This window comes from Passer domesticus, chromosome 2, assembly GCF_036417665.1.
Source record: "Passer domesticus isolate bPasDom1 chromosome 2, bPasDom1.hap1, whole genome shotgun sequence".
In the NCBI taxonomy this organism is placed as follows: domain Eukaryota; kingdom Metazoa; phylum Chordata; class Aves; order Passeriformes; family Passeridae; genus Passer; species Passer domesticus.
In genome coordinates this window covers 41,251,957-41,271,569 of record NC_087475.1, presented here as the reverse complement: position 1 = coordinate 41,271,569, position 19,613 = coordinate 41,251,957, and the positions used below count along the sequence as shown (strand labels likewise).

At 37.9% G+C, this 19,613-nt stretch overlaps 1 protein-coding gene across 1 annotated transcript in view; it reads left to right on the top strand.

The window, feature by feature from the left end:
• RAP2A (RAP2A, member of RAS oncogene family) overlaps positions 1–19,613 on the top strand; it is a 30,879-nt gene extending 11,266 nt beyond the window's left edge. Inside the window, exon 2 of the mRNA XM_064408417.1 lies at positions 15,587–19,613. Coding sequence (XP_064264487.1) covers positions 15,587–15,824 — 238 coding nt within the window. The 3' untranslated portion in view covers positions 15,825–19,613. The remainder of the gene's footprint in view (positions 1–15,586) is intronic.

Sequence of the window (19,613 nt, the reverse complement as noted above, 5' to 3'; positions counted from 1 at the left end):
CACTATCAAACAGGAAGAAACTTGATTAGTTTGCCTTCATTAGCTATCTCTTCTGTCTCTTAGTTTGGTTGTCTGCAGCCTCACTTAATGTCAGAAGCTGCAGATGCTCAGCAGTCTCCTTTCATGCCATCTCTTTCTCCAGTAGCTGGTATAGGTTAGCCATGTGAGAGAATCAATAGCCTTGTGCTCCTTGGTCCTTGATGTTCTAGAAAATTTAAGCATGATGACACATTGTAGAATTTCACTCAATCCAAATATTCCCAAAATTGATTAAAACTGGAGAGATGCCAGGCTGCCTGCTGTGTGTGGCTGTGTTTTGATGGGAGTGGGGTTCAAGAGTCCTCTGCTGCCTTTAAAGATAACATAATGGATCAGCTGGTAATTTTGCCTGGACTGAATGAATGGGTAGCTATCTAATAGTCTTACCTTTAGTCTGGTACCATACAGGATGTAGTTGTCCCATCTGGGATTTTGGAAGCCCTGTTACTTAACAAAGTATCACTGTCTAATTATGTAGTTGTTGCAAATTTCTGAGTCCCTTTTACTATCTAGCAGTTTGTAGTCAAACTTCTTGTAACTCCTTTATTTCTCATACTCTCTTGTAACCAGATCTCTTAGCAACCAAAATCAGAATATTGCTACCTGTCAGATGAGTCTGTTAACAACCCTTGGCACGGAATACTGTTCATATTACCACTCCAAATTCCAGTTTTTACATTGTGGGAATGGTCCTGCTGCCACCAGGCCTTTTGCCCCAGATTCCGCCCTAACCATGTAATTGGAAGACTTTCTCCTCATCTGTGTGAAGGTGGTTTTCAGGAACCACAATGAGCAAGTGCAGTCCTTGGACAGTCTCCTGATGGACTGGAGCTACTATTCGTTTCATCTTTTTGATGTTACACTGTTGGTTACGCCTGTATTTGCCAAGAGCTCAACTGCTGGGCTGCAGTGATGGTTTGTAGACAGGACGTGTGAACATTTAATGGGAAGCAGGGCCCTTTCTCAAGGGAAGGAGGTGACAGGCACTTGCAGATGAAATGAACCCTCCATCACAAGACTAAACTGTATCAGACCTGCTCAAAGGGCCTGTATCTCTCAAAATTGTATCACAAGACACTGAAGATAAACATCTTGGTAGCTTGATGGTGGAAAGGTGGTTTATCCAGACTGCTTTGTCTTAGGTACTTTAATAACTCTTTGAACAAATCAATGCAATTCAGGTTTTACCTACCAAAGTTTACAATGTAACTCTCTTATGGAAAGGAAAACAAAATATGCAGAAAGCTACGATTGGAGTACTTGAACTTAAAATGTCCAAATTGCTCTGGAACATAAGGAAGAGGGAAGGTGGGTGCTATGAATTGCAGGGCTTGCTAATGTGTCCCTAGGCTTGACAGGGACACATTGGAGAAAAAGAAACCACCCTGTGTTTACAAAGTTTTCACCTCTGGATAGATTTGCTGCATTGTAGGCTTTACAGAGGAAAGAAGTATGATTTTTGAAAAAAGAAAATATTTTATTTCCATGGCTTCTCAAAACTTCATCATTCAATATAATTGCTGCAATTTATTGCAGAATATTACCTTTTCTATTTTTTCTCATGAACTGTATTTGGTAAAAAATAAAAAAGAGAAAAACATAATTTTTTTTTAATTAGTCTATTCAAGAAAGAAAACAAATAACCTAAAGGTGTGAAATCACATAACTTGAGGAATGTTGAATTCTTCTCCAGTTGGTTTTTAGTCAGAAATAGTGACTGCCATTGTGGTAGCTTCGTCTGCCAGAGAGGGACAATGGTGAGCTCAGCCTTGGATGAAAGCTGAGAAGTCACACTTTGAAAGTCCATCATTACTCTAAAATTAAGCAATTGTATTGCCTTCCTAGCTGGGATAATTAGTCTAGTAATTGAAGTTTACATTCTTCTCCAAGAAATTATCAAAACGCTTGCTTTGAAAGACTTTGTCAGCAAGAAATGTGGTTAGATTAAAAGGACTGGGAACAGACTAGGCTTCACACCTCTGCACACACCTTCAGATTAATTGGAATGGCCTTTCTGAATAGGACAACTTAATGTGGAAAAAATAATTAATGAACTGTTTTCAGGAAATTCTAGTTACCAATTAGTGATTCAATGAAGAAGGTGTAATGGACTCGGGGATGTGTGCGCAGTACCTTTAAACATAACCTCTTTCTTAAAAGAAAATCTTCTTTTTCAAATATTTCAATATTTTCAAATATTTTCTTACTGTTACTTTACAGGGCTAAGTATACAAATTACCATCCTTTCTCTACCTAAAATGTGACAAATAGACATGTAAATATTGGGGTAATATTTTCTTTCTTAGAATAAGATTAAGTACTTGCTGTTTTTTTTTAATTAAGTTTGCTCAGAAGGAGAGATGTTTAAAATGTGTGTACAACATTCACATACAAATATATGCATATATGCGCACAAGAGATTTTCAGTCTTTTAGCCATATGGGATCAGGACTCAGGATAAAAGGAAAAAAATGAATGAATTCTATCAGGTTCTGCAGTCATCTTCTGTTTTAAAAAAATTAAAATAGGCTTTGTCTACACGTGAAAATTCTTTCACCAAATTGCTTCTGAACAAATTTGTGTAAACTAATGTAAAGCCACATTGTTTGTCTCATACCTAATTTGGGTGATATGAAAATTGGTATCCATGCAGGAATTTACAGCATTTAAGGAAGTTTCTTACGTTTGCCTGGCTTATTTGTGTTTCCCTCTGAAAAAAAAGCTATGTCAGTAAGAAACACGGGCACTGATTTAATTCTGTTTCCCTCTCTCACACACCTGTGCACGGGTTGCTTTTTCTGTCAGCAAGGGAGGCCCGTGCTCTCCGTCGCTGGGTGACACCGGCCAGCGGCCGGCACACGGCCACGGGCAGAATGCCAGCACGGAGCCGCTCCGCTGCCCAAGGGATGCTGCCAGCCGGAGCCCTGGGCTCTGACCCCGGTGCTGCTGATACAGCTTTGGCACGGCCAAGGTGCCCACATCCCCAGAGATGCAGCAGCGTGGTGCTGGTGGAGTCCCAGGGGCCAGCCTTGCTGCTGGGGTTAACAGGTACAAGATAAAACAGTCTGCAGGCTTGACTGGCTGCCACAGAGTGTCTTCGTGGACAATAAAATGCCTGTCAGACAGGTTAGTAAAATTCTTCTGGGAAAGAGAAGCTTTTTATAACCTAGAGTAGACCCAAGGAAATTAACATTTATACAGTAGTTAAAATATAAATAGCTCGACATCTGAGATGATGAGTATATCTGAGTTCCTCGTTCTAGATGGCTTCATTTTGATAATTAATCAAGTATTAGATTTGAGTTATTCATACACACATCTATGTATGTGAGAAAAAGTAAAATGTTTAGATTTTACTGTTTTACCAGGTACCCCCCTGTATTTAATGTCATCTTATAAACAAGTTCTTACTAAGAAATATCTGGATATTCAAATGGATTATATTCACAACACTGATTGAGAATGAAGTGGTCTGTTGTTTTTCTTTAATTGGTACCCATCTTATTGTAGAAAGAATGAAAATATTTCCTAAGAAAATTATTTCTGAAGTTTATGCTCAAGATAGAAGGAAGGTTATCAAGAAATTGTTCTTTATATTTATCTTTATTCCACTTAGAGGTAGTATGTTGGGAGGCAATATTTTGTATTTGAAGATGAACCAGAATTTATTTTAATAAGCACAAACAACTATCAAACTATCAAAAAATCCTGACAATTCTGAAGCTCTTATTTTGGTCTGTTCATCTTTAGATGTGGAAACAGTTTCACTTAACAAGACAATATACACTTTTTGAATACAATTTCTGGAGATAGAAAGTTGAGATATTGAAGATGGAGCTGACTTGTTAAACCTGTGGAGAATAAAACCTTCTCGGGGCTCTATTTATTTATAGTAGGCATATGATAATTAGATAAATTGTTCTGTAAGGTAAAGGCCACCAGCTTTCTGAAGTCATGGCAGAATGGTTTTGCGTACCAAGTTGAAAATAAAATGTTCTGATAGAAACTTGGCAGGAGTGAAGAGGCTTTCAGAGCATCTGCTCATGATACTAGTCAAGGCCTTGGACTTTTACTTTTTGGTAGAGGAGGGTTTGACTATGGTCAAAAGGAACTGAAAAAAGAATGCTATTTCTGCAGTAAAAGAGAAAATGCATTTATACTGTTTTGTCCTGAATTGGTTCACTGGATCAGTGTGGTCAGTTGCTTAAGAGTTTCTGTAAAGTAGGCCATCTTCTGAAAAATATCCAGAGTTCCACTCTAATTGTACCATTGTGAGGAAGATCTGTCTCAGCAGAGCATTTTTTGCAAAGTATTTTTGTGTGCATTGTGGGATGTTTTTATTAGCTTGAAGGACATTAAGCTGTATTCTTCTTTAGTTTCTAGGGCAACGCAAGTCTCTGCTTTGAACTAGACACACAAATTCTTTTCAGGCTATTCAGTATCATAAAAACTCCGGTATCTACCTGCCTTAGCTTCTACTTAGGGACTGATCAAAGAGCAGAAGTTCAGGCCAGGTTGTTTGCCAATTTGACCTGTTATTTTTGTTTTACTTTTTCTTTAGTTTTAGTGACCTGCAGCTAGGTTCATTGCAAACAGTCAAATTCTTTGAAAAGCAAATAAATAAAAGCCTCTATGGAACTGCAGTTTCTATCGGTATGTAATGCTTGATTCTGCAGACTAGATCGTGGCAATCAAATTATCAGAGGTCAGTTTTGTGACCAAGGTTTGCATTTCAGGGGTCAGATCTGGGTAATGCCAAAAGTCAGGAGCACAGACTTTTTGGAGTAAAAGGTTCTTACCTTGAAATGGAAGAGAAACTGTTTCTTTCCCTGCGGTTCTGACTGGACAGGACAACATGATTCTTCCTGAACTCTAATCCTTTGGAAGTGGGTGATGTTACTAAGAAGGTTTTGAATTAATTGTTAAGTCTATTCTTGAAGAATGTTAAAGTGTAATTTTAATGAGCTAGAGAAAATCCTATTAAAATAGTTTAAACAAGTTTTGCAGTGGAATTTTTATTAGTGATTATAAATTGGTTAAAATAATATAAGAGTGTGTTGGCTTTGAAAAGTGAACTAATACTTAGAGAACTATAGTCTTCTGGCCCTTTTAAAATGCATATGCATTTCACTATTTTTTGCTATTTTTACTTTATGTATCCACCAAAAAGTTTTCAATTTTGTAGCTTAAATAAACAAGGATAAAGGGTTTGAAGTTGTCATTAACTTATGCTTGAGCTTTAGCTAATTCTGCAAAATCTGGTTAGTTCATTTTGCCTTCAAAATTCTAAGATACGTGTCTATCTCAAGGCCTGTAACTATGATTATCACTTCCTCTACATAAATGAATGGCTATAAATATTTATATAACTTTGTCATTTGTTTCTCGGCCATTTTCTATGTAAACAAGCACTGTGCAACTCAGTTGTCCACTTGTCTCATCTTCCTCCATTACCTGCCAGTAGGTTTTGAATTTGGCAGCACAGTTAAACTAAATTCAACATTAGGACAAACTCCCAAAGAGATCGTGGAAGACCTGTCCTTGGAAGTTTTCAAAACTGAACTGTGCATGGCCCTGAGGAAGCTGGTTGAGATTTCCTGGCTGTCCTTGCTCTGAGCAGGGGGTTGGACTGGAGACTTCCCAAGGTCCCTTCCTGCCCAGATCAACATCTGGAACAAATTAGAAATGTAAATAATGATTTCGTTCTGTCAGAATTGTTGGTGGGAAAGACATACTGTCGCTGCTGTAGTTATGGAAGAAACTGGCACATGCTTAATCCTATTTATGGACTGGAGAATGGTGAGGGGAAAAGTTGTAGGCAGAAGGAAAAACTGGAACTTTAGATAGCAGCATTGATAGACTCTATAAGAAACTAGACTCACCATTGTACTCATAAATTGCTTTACAGATTCTGTGCTTTATACAAAGTCTGGATGCTGTTACAGCTTTTCCAGGAGGATTGTTAACGGTATTTTATTGCAAAGATATTTTTTAGCTGAGCTACTGGCATAAACTTTGATATATCTGAATTGGTACAAATCTCTTTGGTCATTTTTTTTCTCCTCTCTCACCTTTGTCAGTGCTTGCTTGTACAGGAAGTTTACAGTGAATTTTAAAATATTACAGTAGTTTATCTAAACATTTGCACATCAAGATATGCTTCTGAGAGAAATTTCTTGTGACAAAGCGTGTGTTGATATATAGTAACACATTTTAGGGTCACTGTTGTTTGAACACATCAGTGTAATAATTTTAAACTATAAAACAACTGGAATCCATAGATTTGTATGATGTGCAAGAAGCTTGCATTGCTTTTAATAGATAGCTGCATTTTTCCTTGCCTTTGTAAAGGCACCTATTCAGTCCCACATCACCAGAATAGGCAGGTTTTATGACCTGGTAGAGTTTTGTACAGAGGAGCAAGAAAGAGGAGAAATCTCTCTGTCAGCGTATGTTTAAAGGTATTGTGAGCCTTTGCAGTTTCTGCTCAAGTTGGTGGTGTTGAAGTGAGGTAACAACCATGACTTTGACCCCAAAGCTGGTGTTCTTGCTTCAAGGCACACCTAATCCACCAGCTTTAGTCTTGCTACTGACAGGTTTGATGTTGGCACGGAATCTGCCCTAACGTTCCTAATACTTGTAAAGAAATCCCAAAGTTTTGTGGTGTTACATAGCTTACTGCTGAGAATATCTGGGATGCAGGGTGCTTTTTCAGTTGAAGAGCAAGCAAAACTGCTACTGCATGCTTCAAGATGTTCAGATTACCTCCATCACTAAGGATGGAGACCTCAGAAGTGTTTATGTGCCATAGGCAATAGAGGTTAAAGCTGACAGCTCTTCTTCAGATGGAGAGCAGAGGTACAGAGTTCAAGGGACTTGCTAGAAATTGCACAGGTGGTCTATAACAGGGTGTGAAACTGAACCCACATCTCTTAAATCACATATCAGCATTCCTCTTGCTTGATGCTTAATGTTTTTGCTCTAAGACATTGAGGATAAAATTTAATTGTAAGTGGCTATGTCTGAAAAAAGTTGTCATTTAAAAGAAATTTTTTTTGATACTTCAGCATACAAATAAAAGATAGATGGTAACCTCTTTAATTTTAGAATCTTCTATATATTACACATTTGGTAGGTACTGAAAGCCTTTACATATCCAGTCATGCTCATTGTATTGGAATAAACATTAGTATATTAGCATGGATATGGCTTAAAAATATTCAAGTAAGAAAACTAATGAGGTTATTAAGAATAATTTTCAATTATGGATGCAAAGCTTAAATATTGAAATGCGAGACCTAATTTTCAGGATGTTGAGTTATTCCTACAGCAGTAGCAGTAATTTTTTTAAAAATTAGGTGCTCAGCTTTAATGTCTGGAAATTTTTTGAGCAAGAACTTTTTGTATTTAAGCAACCATAGCATGCCATATAATCTGTTAGTAATTTTCTTGACAAGCAGACTTCTTTCAATATGAACTGAGTAGAGAGAGAACACCTAGATGAAATTGGTGCAGCTGTGAGAATCTCAGATTGGTAGGACATTCTGATTTTTGTGTTGCTTTTAGAAACAAGGCAGCTAGTCACAATGGAAACAGTCAGGTAAAACGTTTGCCTTTTATTTACTTGTGGTTATTGCTTCTTAAGCTAAACCAAGGAACAGAAAATTCCCATTTGAAAATTCCAATGTTTCTGAGTTGCTAAATGTGCCAAGGATTTCAACAAGATGATGCTGATGCTCAGTGGTTTAAGATGAGAATTTTGATTGGCATAGAGAGGGAACTCGAGGATTAAAATCTTGTTTGGATATGCTCCCAGCAAACCTGCCGCTAAGAAGGTAGATTTTATATATCCCTTAGAGTCTTTTCATTCTTGATAATAGACTTCAGTGTTAGCTATGAATTTTAATGATATATACTAGGGAGAAGTGTCCTTTTTAAGGTGAAAAATAACTTCTTGTTTGTGAAGACTTCAGAGCATCTGAAATGGCAGTAGATGAGAACTGAAGCTACTTGTGTCATTGGCTCCTTGTCATCTCCAGCACTCAGAAAACTGTTTTCCTTCACCTGTGCCAGAGCCTTATGTTGAGGGGAACAGACAGTGTCATGGGATGTAGTTTAAACATTCATGGAGTTCTGCAAGCTTAATTAGAAAATGTCTCCCTAACATCTTAATGATCAGGGATTTTTTTTTTTTAAGCCTTACTTTAGTGACTAGTGAACCCTTAAGACATGTTGATAGACCTTTGAATTTTCAGATGCTCTTGACATTTTATCTTAAAAAGCTGGAGGAAGAGCCAAAAGTAGGCTCTATGTGTAGTGACTTGCAGAAGTGGACTGAAAACATGGAAGGAGTTTGTTATTCTAGTTCTCCTATGGAATCTTAGTTGCAGAAAATCCTCTGTTGATAAGAATTTTTCTCTGAAGTGAATGGAAATGACCTGTAAAGATATTTGGTGTCCTTCACACAGAGATGATGTGATCGTTCTCATACCATTCTCCCGTTACATCCTGTTGCAGCAGGGGTGTGTAAGTTTGCTGCATGGCCTTTGAGTATGTGTGTTGGGTTGTACAATCCATGGTTCTAGTCCCTTGGAAGGTCTCAGCTGTAAGCTGCCTAGGAATAATATGTGCAAGTGCTTTGGTTGGAAAGTGCTTATTGTGAGAGCTGGGAAGCAGATATTTATAGTGCTTCTGTATACTGTGGTTGGTTGTTGTTTCTTGGGCTTTTGCTTGGAACTATTTCCTCTAATTTCTTACAAGCACAGCACCAATGATGAGCCAAACTGGCAAGTGAAGCCAGCTCTAACACCCACAGAACTGAACTGACTTTAAAGTATTTTATTTAAGCTGACGGCATTATTTCCAGAAAGTTTTGTGTACAAGAACAAAGTTTCTGAAGCCTCCTCAAAAGTGATATGGTGTGGTGTTATTTATTATTCTAATATTATCCTCCCAAGTTGTTTTGCAATTATTATTTAATTTGCTGTCCTATGAGTAAATACAATTATCATGACTTTATATACCTCAATCTGTCCATCTGAAGAGTTTGTTTTCCCAAAGGCTATGTAAGGAATTCATGTCAAAGCCTAGAATAAAATGTTAGATCCCAGTCCTGCAATTAGGCCATACGCTGTTCTTTATAGCAAACTGATTCATGACTCAGCCACCTAATTGCAGTAGGACTTCCAATAAACTCTTTAACATCTACTCATTTATAAAAATTATTTTAAGACTGTTTTTTTAGTTGGGAGTTATTGCTTAAGAAATTAAATCACTACACAATATAACTTACAAAACTGAATATTAAATGCAATTAATTAGTAAACCGGAATGACTTGTTTGCAGCAGAATCGTGGGAGTTTTACAGCTGTTCTGTGTGGTTTTGCCTGAGAAGCTGTAATAATTTCCATTCGAGGGAAAAGTGCTCAAACTTTGCAGAAACCTACCTTTGTTCAGATTTGAGTATCTCTCTGGCACATTTATACATGTATACAGGTATTGATACGTCTTTATTGGTGTCTATTTGCAGGAGTCCATGGAAACATAATTCTGCACAGTGATCCCCTAATAGCTGCAGTTTTTAAAGCTACCAAAGCACAAATAATAGGGGTTTGGTAAAAGCGAGGTGTCTCCTCTGTCTGTCTTAAGGTAGTAATAGCTTCAGAAGTGTGCGTGTATATATAAATTTTTTTTTCCTGTTGCTTTGGTTCAAGAATTGGTAGCTTCAAGAAAGGGTTAAGATGGTTTTCTCCTTGAAAATTCTGTGGTATTGCTTCCTCTCATCCTGGTGTTTGAGAGGCTCAGAACCAGGCTGGGGAACACCCGGTGCCTTTTCTTATCCTTCATAGCTGATGTGAGTTTTGGCTATCAAGGATTTTGCATTCAATATCCAAGTAATTATGTGAAAGGTATTAGAAAAATTCTCGATATTTACACTTGGAATATGTTCTTCCTCTAGAGGAGGAAACTGCTTGTTCAAGTTGGACAGATTTTACTGAAGGCCATCAAAGTTTGCAAGTTACATTACAAAAGGATGTTTAGTTACATTTAGTGTGAGTTTGTAAATAACCTAATAGATTTAACTGTAATTTCTGATACTTTATTTTATATTACCCATAACTCTTTTGCTGTGTGTTTTGGCAAGATTCACACTACAAATTCTTCTAAGTCTAAAATGAAGAACAATTTTTAATTGACTTTTTTATATTATTTGCATAGTTTTCAACACTAATATATTTATCCCTTAAATTAATTTCCTTTTCTTAAATACTATCAAAAGTGACAGAAATGCATTTAAAAAAAAAGAGAGATGTCCTGTATGTAGAAAGCAATAAAGGAGATTTAGTACTGGAGACTCCTTTTGATTATTCCATCTAGATACCTTTTGTATTTCAGTGGTCCCAGTTTTTATCATATAAAGCTGTAATCATGCCTCTTTCCAAAAACTTCAACAGGACTTAAAAAATGGTCTTTAAGAATACATGGTATTATCTTGGTTTGTTTTTATTACATAGAATGATTTGTTTCAAAATACTTGGGTCTGATATGAAGCTCAGGGAAAAAACCTTAGAAAAGAGACACCACTTCCAGAATGTCAAATTAGAAAACAGGAACCTGCTTGTACATTTTTCACTACTGATTGCTGCAACTCACACACGCACACAGAGCATAGGGGTACTGGGCAATATCTACCACTCTTTAAAGGAATCAGATCAGTTTATTAGCCTTGGTGTATATTTGGGGGTTTTGTTTTTAAATTCTTGCTGTTTCAATCTTCATTTTTTTAATATTTTCACTGCACATCATCTTTGTTTTTATCTTTATCCAATGACAGTTCTAACCAGAATCTGAGAAGTACCTTGTAAAAGAAGTCAGGTACTGCCCATGTTTTTGGGGGTGTGATTGGAGGTGGAAAAGCTGTGAGGAAAAAGTCTCTGAAGATCATTCTCATACCATTCACCTTGATGCTTTCTAAATGTTCTAAGCTGTTAATCAAAGTGTTCATAGTAATGTAAAGAGAAATGTGGATTATGTGTGTGCTGTGTGAGATAAGATAAAATATAGAAATATTTATTGCTGTGTGACATATAAGGCTGTGTGGTCAGTGGTGTATAACTGGGCCACATAAAACATTTGATGCTTGTGTATTTATTGATTTCATGTGGCTGTGGTGTCCATCCTCAGGAAAACTGAGAGATGTACTGTGGGCTATTGGTCCCAGGTGTTTATTAAAGATGGGTAACAGGGTGGGTTTTAGCACTGAATTTATCTAGAACTGGGAAATACACTCTGATTGTCTTTTATGGGGCAATGACTGTACCTTGCCACTAGTGGAAACCCTAGATATGGTGGCATTTGACTCTGTACTGATGTCTCTCATAGGGCTATAAATGTCTGCAGTCCTGCTACCTCTTCAGGAGTCTCCACTGCTCAGTATTTGTCATATTGGAGCTGAAGATAATGAGACCATTTAAGCAGGGTGAAGTGCCTTGTTCTTTAATCGTGTTCTGCAAACACATGTAATTGGTCTTGCAAAAATTTGTTCCTGAAGAGGTCTTAAAAAGTCAAGCCTTCCCCGGCTACATTTGAGAGTGTTTCTTACAGGCTCTGCTATATTTGCCCCAGAATACATACTGTGCTGCTTTGATACTGACAAAAGTAGCAGCACTTCTTATTTTCAGGTGGCCCTCATGCTTTTCATTAGGAATGATCAGTGCTGCTCAAAGCTTTCCAGCCATACTGAGAAAATTGGATTTTCGTGCTCCAGAAATGAGCAGAACTGTGCCACTTTCCCCTTGCTAAGGGAACAGGCAGGGGCAGGTGGGCTGCAGCAAAAGGCAAAACTTCTGCCCAGCTCCTGCTGCAGGCTGAGCTGTTCTCACAGATCCTGTGATGGGAGCAGCAGCCTAGATTCAGGGCTTCAGTATAGGTGGTGGGGTTTTAGCCTCTTTTGCTCTGCTAAAAGTATTTGTGAGTTAGATCCTACTGGAGGAAGGATTTGTGAATTCCTGTGTTTGATTTTTGTAGCTGTGTGGAAGGATTATGAGTTGCTGCTTGGACATTGCAAGGTGGCTCTTTTTTTTGTTTATTTGTTTTTTCCTTTGTAAAGAACCTATTTTTCTCTTGGGCCACTGAAATTCAACAGGGTGAAAAGCCTGTGAAGAGATTATCTTCTTCCCTTCAAATTTCATTAGAATCATATTATTCCCCCAGATCTGAGAAACTGCCCTTCCCTTGGTGGGCCTGTGCTGCCACACTGCACCTGAGTGGTGGGGGTCCAACATCTGGCTGCTCAAACTCTGAGTATCAAGTGGAATGTCCAGATGCAGGCAGAAATTGCCTCCAGTGAGATCAGCAGCTGTAGTAGGGAAAGTATTGAGCCAGGGATCTCCCCGTACTGATCAGAAAAACAATTGCTCAGGATACTGAGGCAGGAAATTCTGGCAGTGTTGAAAGGTAAAGGGTGCAGAGCTAGCGTGAACTTCAGAGCTTGTAGAGTTTGATTTAGACAAGAGCTAGATTTTCCATAACGTGTTACCGGAATTTAAAGCTGGAAAGTGCAAAGCCCTGAGGACTCTGAATGAAGACACACCGTTCATCATCCTCTTGGTACTTGGGGAATATGATACACAGAAGTCTGATCTGACTCCCTCTACTCAGCTTAGGTCTGGCAGGACTGATACTGAGCTGGAGCACTTAAGTCCAGCTCATACCAGAGCCAGTCTTCTGCTCAGTATCTGTGGACTGTATTTCCATTATTTGCTGTATTCTAGGTAGTAGACACTGACTCTTCTATGTAGAAAGAAAAATGGTATTTATTACAGACAGATCTAAGTATATATAAAAATCTAAAATATGTGTCACACAGAATATGTATATATATATAAAATGTGTTTTCTCTGTAAAAGTAACTACTCAAAATCTAGGTAGTACAGGGATGTATTCTGCAAGAACAGCTTTATTTTTGCTAAGAAGACATAATGAGAGCTTTGCAGAAACACTTTCTTACACATTTCAGTATTGTAAAGTCATTGGTTGTTTGGTTGAATGAATTATAAGGTGAATAAGGCTATTGACTGTAGGATCTCATTTTAGGTAGTGAAGGTAGGTAGTGAATTGGGTAAATGCACCAGGAAAAACAATACAGAAATTTGCTTCTATCAGTTCCACCTAATAGTTCCTTGATGGTCCTGTGCAAATAAATTAAACTAGGCTTTTCACATCTTTTCTGTCAGCTCATCAGTTCTTTCTCTTCTTCAGTACAAAACATCAGGGTTTCCACTGCTCCATTTCCCAGGTGCTGAGTACTCATAGCATACAGACACTCAGATGTTTAGCTGCCCAGTTTTTCTAGGGTTCCTAAACCTTTTAAGCAATTGAATTTTTCAGTGGAACTGACTGTAAGTCTGCATCAAGTGTGTATATGTTTCCTTATATGTTTCTCAACAATTGGAGTGATGTCACAAAACTCAGAGAGGTGATCTTGTGTTTTAAATCTGGTTCATCTGGCTTTCTCAAGCACCTGCTTTGGATTTCTCAGTTTTACCAGAAGGCAAGCCAGTGGAGAGTGAGAGGAAGTTCGGAGCCTTCAGAAATCAAGAAATTCAGTGAAAGGGGTACCTGATGCTATTTGCACTAAAGGATTTTTTAATGCTGTATAGCAAATACAATAGGGCACATGCATCTGAACAATAAAGATAAGACAGCAATTCAGTGTTTCTTTTTATCTGTTGAATGCCATCCATCTTATGTAATTAAAGACTATGCTATCTTGTGTTTAAATGCAGGAGGACAGATTTCAAGATGCTTGTGTGTATTTTGGTACTTTATTAATGGCAGCTTAGTTCTTGCAAGAGTTCCAACGATATCATTGTGCTAAACACTTATTCACGGAGTAAGAGATGGATTCTGTCTCTTCAGATGGTAAATGAAAGCAGGAAAAATGGTAGAAGTGAGGGGAATTCTCTGCAGTTATTGATGACAGCCTGGACTATGGATCAAATTACATTCTCTTAGTAAGCAAAGAGGCATAACAAAGTTTAGAATTTCAGCTACATCTTATGACATAGTTGGACAATTTTTTTATACTAGTCTGGTGATGTAAGAGTTGCTGATGTGGTTTGAGACATTATTGGCCTTTTGTCCTTTTGGACTCTGGGAGAGCCCGCCGTCCCTGCAGCAGGAGCACACAGGGTACCTGTTCCCATGCAGAGTGGGGACAGACAGGGAAACAGGCTGTTCCCCTCAACCAGATGAGGCAGATGCACCAGCACTGCTCTGCTGCCTTGCCTGGCAGGCAGGGGGGATGGGTGGGAGGGATGAAGAAGGTGGCTTAAGGAGGGTGACATCTTCAGCTGCTGCAGGTGTCAGCTGCGTCTTTTGTCTGCCCACAGTTCAGTCTTACTCCAGCAATTTGACTCAAAGCAATACTACTAAGAAAATACGAAGGAGAAAATCAGGTTTAGTTAAGAAGGTACTATCTTGCTTCTCTTAGGTCTGGTTTGAATGCTGAAAAGTCATGAGTGGTTTTTCTCTCAGTCCTAGTTGCTTTCATGAGAAAACCTGTGTTAAGAGTATTTTGGAAATAGGCCCAGTGTTTTCTTCTCTCTTTTCTTTTCTGTGGCAAATATGTAAATTCAAAACCTGATGAAACACTTAGTTTCATGTCTGAAGAAAGGTTTATGAATGTGAGGATGGAAAAAAAAAAGGCAGGCATTTCAATTTTGTAAAAAAATTTGGCAAGGATCTTTTCACAAGGAGGTGCAAAGTGAAGAATTCCTTCATAGCAACATAATCTGTTGTGCTGTCCAAGTTGATTATGAAGCAGAACTGTGATAGTATTGCCTGGAACTTAATTGTGACTTTTTTGTCTCTTCAACTTGTTTAACTGGCATAATGAAGTGAATGCTGCAAGGGAGAGATATACATTTTGTATTATCTAATATGTGTTTTTATGTAACAGTACTTATGTGTGTATGCAGTACTTGAAGTGGACTACATTTCCTGAAATTTGGAATTAATTTACTGGCCCTCTGGTTTTGTCTCATTTATTTCTATTCAGAGAGTTCCATGTATATTGACCAAAGGTAAATGTTCTCTTGAAAGGGAGAGTGTTGCATCGTTATCCCAAGCAGGAGATACAAAATACCTGTTCAGGGAGAAGGAGGGTGTAATGTTGAAGGGAGGATTTGGTGTCCATCCTGTTGTTACACATGGAGATTGCAAACAGACAAAATAGTATTATATTCCTCTTTTTTGTAGTGTGAAAGTATTCCTGGCATGTTTCCTGGAGGGAAGGAAAATTCAGAGGAGGAAGATTTTTGTAGAACTCTGAAAGCTCTGAGGGGAACAAGATATGCAACAAAATGCTAGAATGTGAAATACACATTTTTTAAATGTAAAATTTTAAGATCATTCAAATGTCTCTTTCCTGTAGGGCTTGTACTGTTTGCAAATAGATTTTTTTTCTTCTTTTTTTTTTAACTTTAAGAATGTTGCCATTTTTAAAAAAGTAATTATTGTTGTTGTTTTTATTTTTCAACTGTAGGTATGAGAAGGTGCCAGTAATTCTGGTTGGTAACAAAGTGGACCTGGAAAGTGAGAGAGAAGTATCATTGAGTGAAGGCAGAGCCTTAGCTGAAGAATGGGGCTGCCCCTTTATGGAGACCTCTGCTAAAAGTAAAACAATGGTGGATGAGCTCTTTGCGGAAATTGTTAGACAAATGAACTATGCAGCACAGCCAGACAAAGATGATCCATGCTGTTCTGCATGTAATATACAATAGCATTAAAAATGACCTAACCTGGACTTAATTTGAAGAAATTTTGTAAGGTGGTAAAACTGTCTACTTCACTTCCTGGTTTGTGGGTCACTTGAAATACATCTGTAGTGAAGTAGCAACATTAACTCAGAGCTGAGCATTGAAAGTCAATCACTGACTCTGAATATAATTGGGTTAAATGACCACATCTCACCCGTTTTTTCCCTTTGAGCACCTGCAATTTTATGGCACAGTCAGTTGATCTACAGGGTCGTTCCAGTCAAACCTACGTGTGTTGTCATGTCAGACAGCAACAACAGCAACTATTTCCGAAGAGGACAGAATCCTTTTGGAAACGGAGACAAAAGCAGTGGAGAGGATATCTCTGAAGACCTTCCACAACAAGCATAAGCATGAAAAGGAGAGCCAAGTCTTTTGGTGTCTGATTACCACGCTTCAGAATGGACACTATCACATGTGGCTGAGTTTGTTCAGTCAGTTATGTTGATTTCACCGGGACTTCTGACAGTGTTGGAGGAAAAGGCTACCAGAGACCCATACAGTTTGGATTCTTTTCAAAATCAATGCTATTATTTCTACACTTTATCCCACATCTTGAAATAGAAAACATTGTATCAGTGTGTGAAACGAGAGGCAAGATCTGGAAACAAGTGACGGGTGAAGAAACAGTCTGGCATTGGAATGTTTTAAATCTTTCATTTTGCTGCTCGAAAATGGAGGATCGCTTCAGGTTTTGGTCTACAAAAAGCCAAACAAACCCTCTGTTTACAAAGCAGGAAGCATCTTTATTTTCACTTTACTGAACCAGGAGGAAGCAACTGTGATGAAAAAAAAAATTGCTGAGCCTTACTAACAAGGAACACTTTAATAGATTAACTAGTACCATCTTGTAAGGAAAATTAAGCCATGTTTCATCCATATGTTCCCTTCTGCAGAAACCTCGTGGGACAGTATGAACATCCTGCATTTTTAAGTTTGTTAAAGACAACAGTTTTTCTTGCCTTTAAGGGCTACATTCTCTGGTGTGATCCCAAACTAACATTTGAAAATCCAGTTTGCTATTTGATAGCTTTAATGTTGAAAACTTAAATTGAATAACCATGTGAAATCATTTGGTTCAGAGGTGAAATAGTTACGGTTGTAATTCCTTAGGTGAGTGTGGAAATGGCTCTTTAATTGCCTGACACACTATTGAAAGGTTGCCCCAATTATTGGAGTGTTTAATGGTGGGAGCAAATATTTTATTTGGAAAGGATGCTCGAGCTCTGACTTGCTAGTTTCATAGCAGTGAAGTATTTATCATTTGCATGACTAATGGCACAGAAATACCTATTTCAAAGTCTTACAATCAAAGTATAGAAAAGTTTTCAATCGCAATGTTTAGATTTTAAATGCTGGAGAGATTGTCTTGAGCTGGATCTTTTATAGGTAAAATTGGCCATAAAAATACAGTCACTGAGCCTGTGGTCTAAATAACACCATGCGTTTATTAGTTTTTAAATCTTGTGCAGTAACAGTGTAGTTCCTTGTGTTTAAATGAGTGAAAATAGGGGTGCTGGGCTGTGTGTGTGTGTGTGTTGAGTGTGTATGTGTGTGTGTATATGGCCCTTAGAAATGCTGTAATTGGAGTTAGGTTCGAGAGTTTTGCCTCCATCTGCAGAACTTCCTAAAAGCGCTCTCATCTGCCACAAAGGACACTGGAGTAGAAAACACTTTGCAGATTTCCATACATAAATATCCTTAACATTTGAATTATAGTTCACTGGATGATAACTAAAGAAAATCATATTCACGGAAGAGAACTGGCCAACTCTGCCCTTAATCTTTCAAGACCTTTCCACAACCGGTGTGACAAAGGGCATTAGATGTCACAGAGCATTAAGCCTTACTAGAACGTAAATGTAGCCCATTTCCCACCTACTTTGCAGAGCTTTTGTTACTGTACTTTGTTCTCTTAGGGAGATAGGCACACCGTTTATTTCTGGCATCTGAATGCCCATTTTGGGTGCTCTGAATCGCCCTCCTAGAGGCACCTACCTCTTTCCATTGACTGTATAGCAAACTTAGGCTTTTAACTTTAGTCCTCCAAGTCACAGAACTCACATGCCTAAACTAGATGGTATGAATGTTCTCTTACCACCCCCTTGCCTGCCCGTTGTGTCAGCTGCCATGCTTAAACAAGATGTGAGATGTTGGATTAATGATATTTCAGGGTTTCAAGTATCTAGATTGGGAAATTGTTAATCAAGCAGCACAATCCATCCACAAAACAGCTTGTCAGTGTGAGATCCACTGCATAAGCCCTCAAAAAAGAAAACCCACAAACAAAAGCCAAATTTCAAACTGAATTGGAAGTGCATGTTATGCGAGATTATTTACAGAGATGTTAAAAATCTTACCTGACAGATTGTTCATCAGCCAAGAAAATGGCATGAAGTAGAGTATGAACAGCCTAACATGAAGTTCATGATATAAAGCAGATGGGCTTTAAATATAGGGAAAATTGCACAGTAAATTTGTAACAGAAATATTAAAGAAAATATCTCCCAGTTTTGTTTCTTCATTACACTCTTACATTTTCAAAAGCATAGGCCATATGTAAGCTACCATGCAACTTGGCTGGGGGAGCAAAGTGTAAGTGTTGTTTTTTATTGTATAGTTCTGAGGAAGTAGTTATGCACTATTTGTATTTCCACTAATGTGAAGATAGTGGAGCTTGAATCAATGACAGTTGCACTCGACAGATTTTTCAAGTTATAGGGTTAGCAGAAAAGGCAGCAGGTGAGCCACACAGCGGCTGTCTGGCCACCCTGCAGGAATCACTGGTCTTGGGTCACTGTTTCATTTGTACCCTGATAGGATTACCAATTATAGTATTTGAAAGTTTCTTGTAACATGCCTTAAAATATTATGATTTGTTCCAAAGACCCACTTTTCCTTTGGCTGTTCTTGTAGAGCTTTGTACTTTTCTACAAAGGCAGCATTTCTCCAGTTTTGTTGTTTTTTTTAAAAAAAGTTGCAACTTTTATTCTTTTAAGCTATGATAGTGAGAGCAACTGTTTCCTCTTTCCCTTAAAAATACACACAAAAGTGATTCAAAGCAAACAAACCAGAATCAGATCAAGAGTGTTAAATACAACTTGCATTGGATTTTGTTTCATTTTTTTCTGTTGTGCCCATCCCCCTGCCCACCCTTTCAGAGCATCAAGAAAAGAAATTTGGTGACATTTTCTGTTCTGATTCTAGCCTCTCCCTAACCCCAGTGCTACAGTTGCCATTACTTTTCTGTGGGAAAACTACTGGTATTTGCTTTCCTGTATAGAATGTTACCTAAAGATGTCAGCCATTTGGTTGGGGGGTTTTGTGCATGTTTGTTTTTAATTTTTTTTTAATTTTTTTTTTACCAGTGTGCCATCAAAGCACTGGTTAGGCTTTAATTGTGAAACTCCGCAACAAAAGCAAATGTTTGACAACTGCAGGAGGCTTTTATCTGCATTGTTGTGCATCTGTTAATTCTTGATCAGGGTTTGAAGACTGAAGTGGGTTCTGGAGTCAGACTTAACGCTGTTGATTTGGAGTTTCCTAGGGGTGAATTAATGTATTTCACAGTTAATTGTTGAGCTCTAATACAACTGGCAACTTAAAATGGGGCAACAGTTTGTTTTGTAACAATGTCAGTTGTTTAAACCTTGATGTTTCAAATAAAACAAGAATTGTACATAGAACTCAATGCAAACTCAGCAGTTGTATTTGGAGTTAAATTATTTTAACAAATAAATTTATTTAATGAAA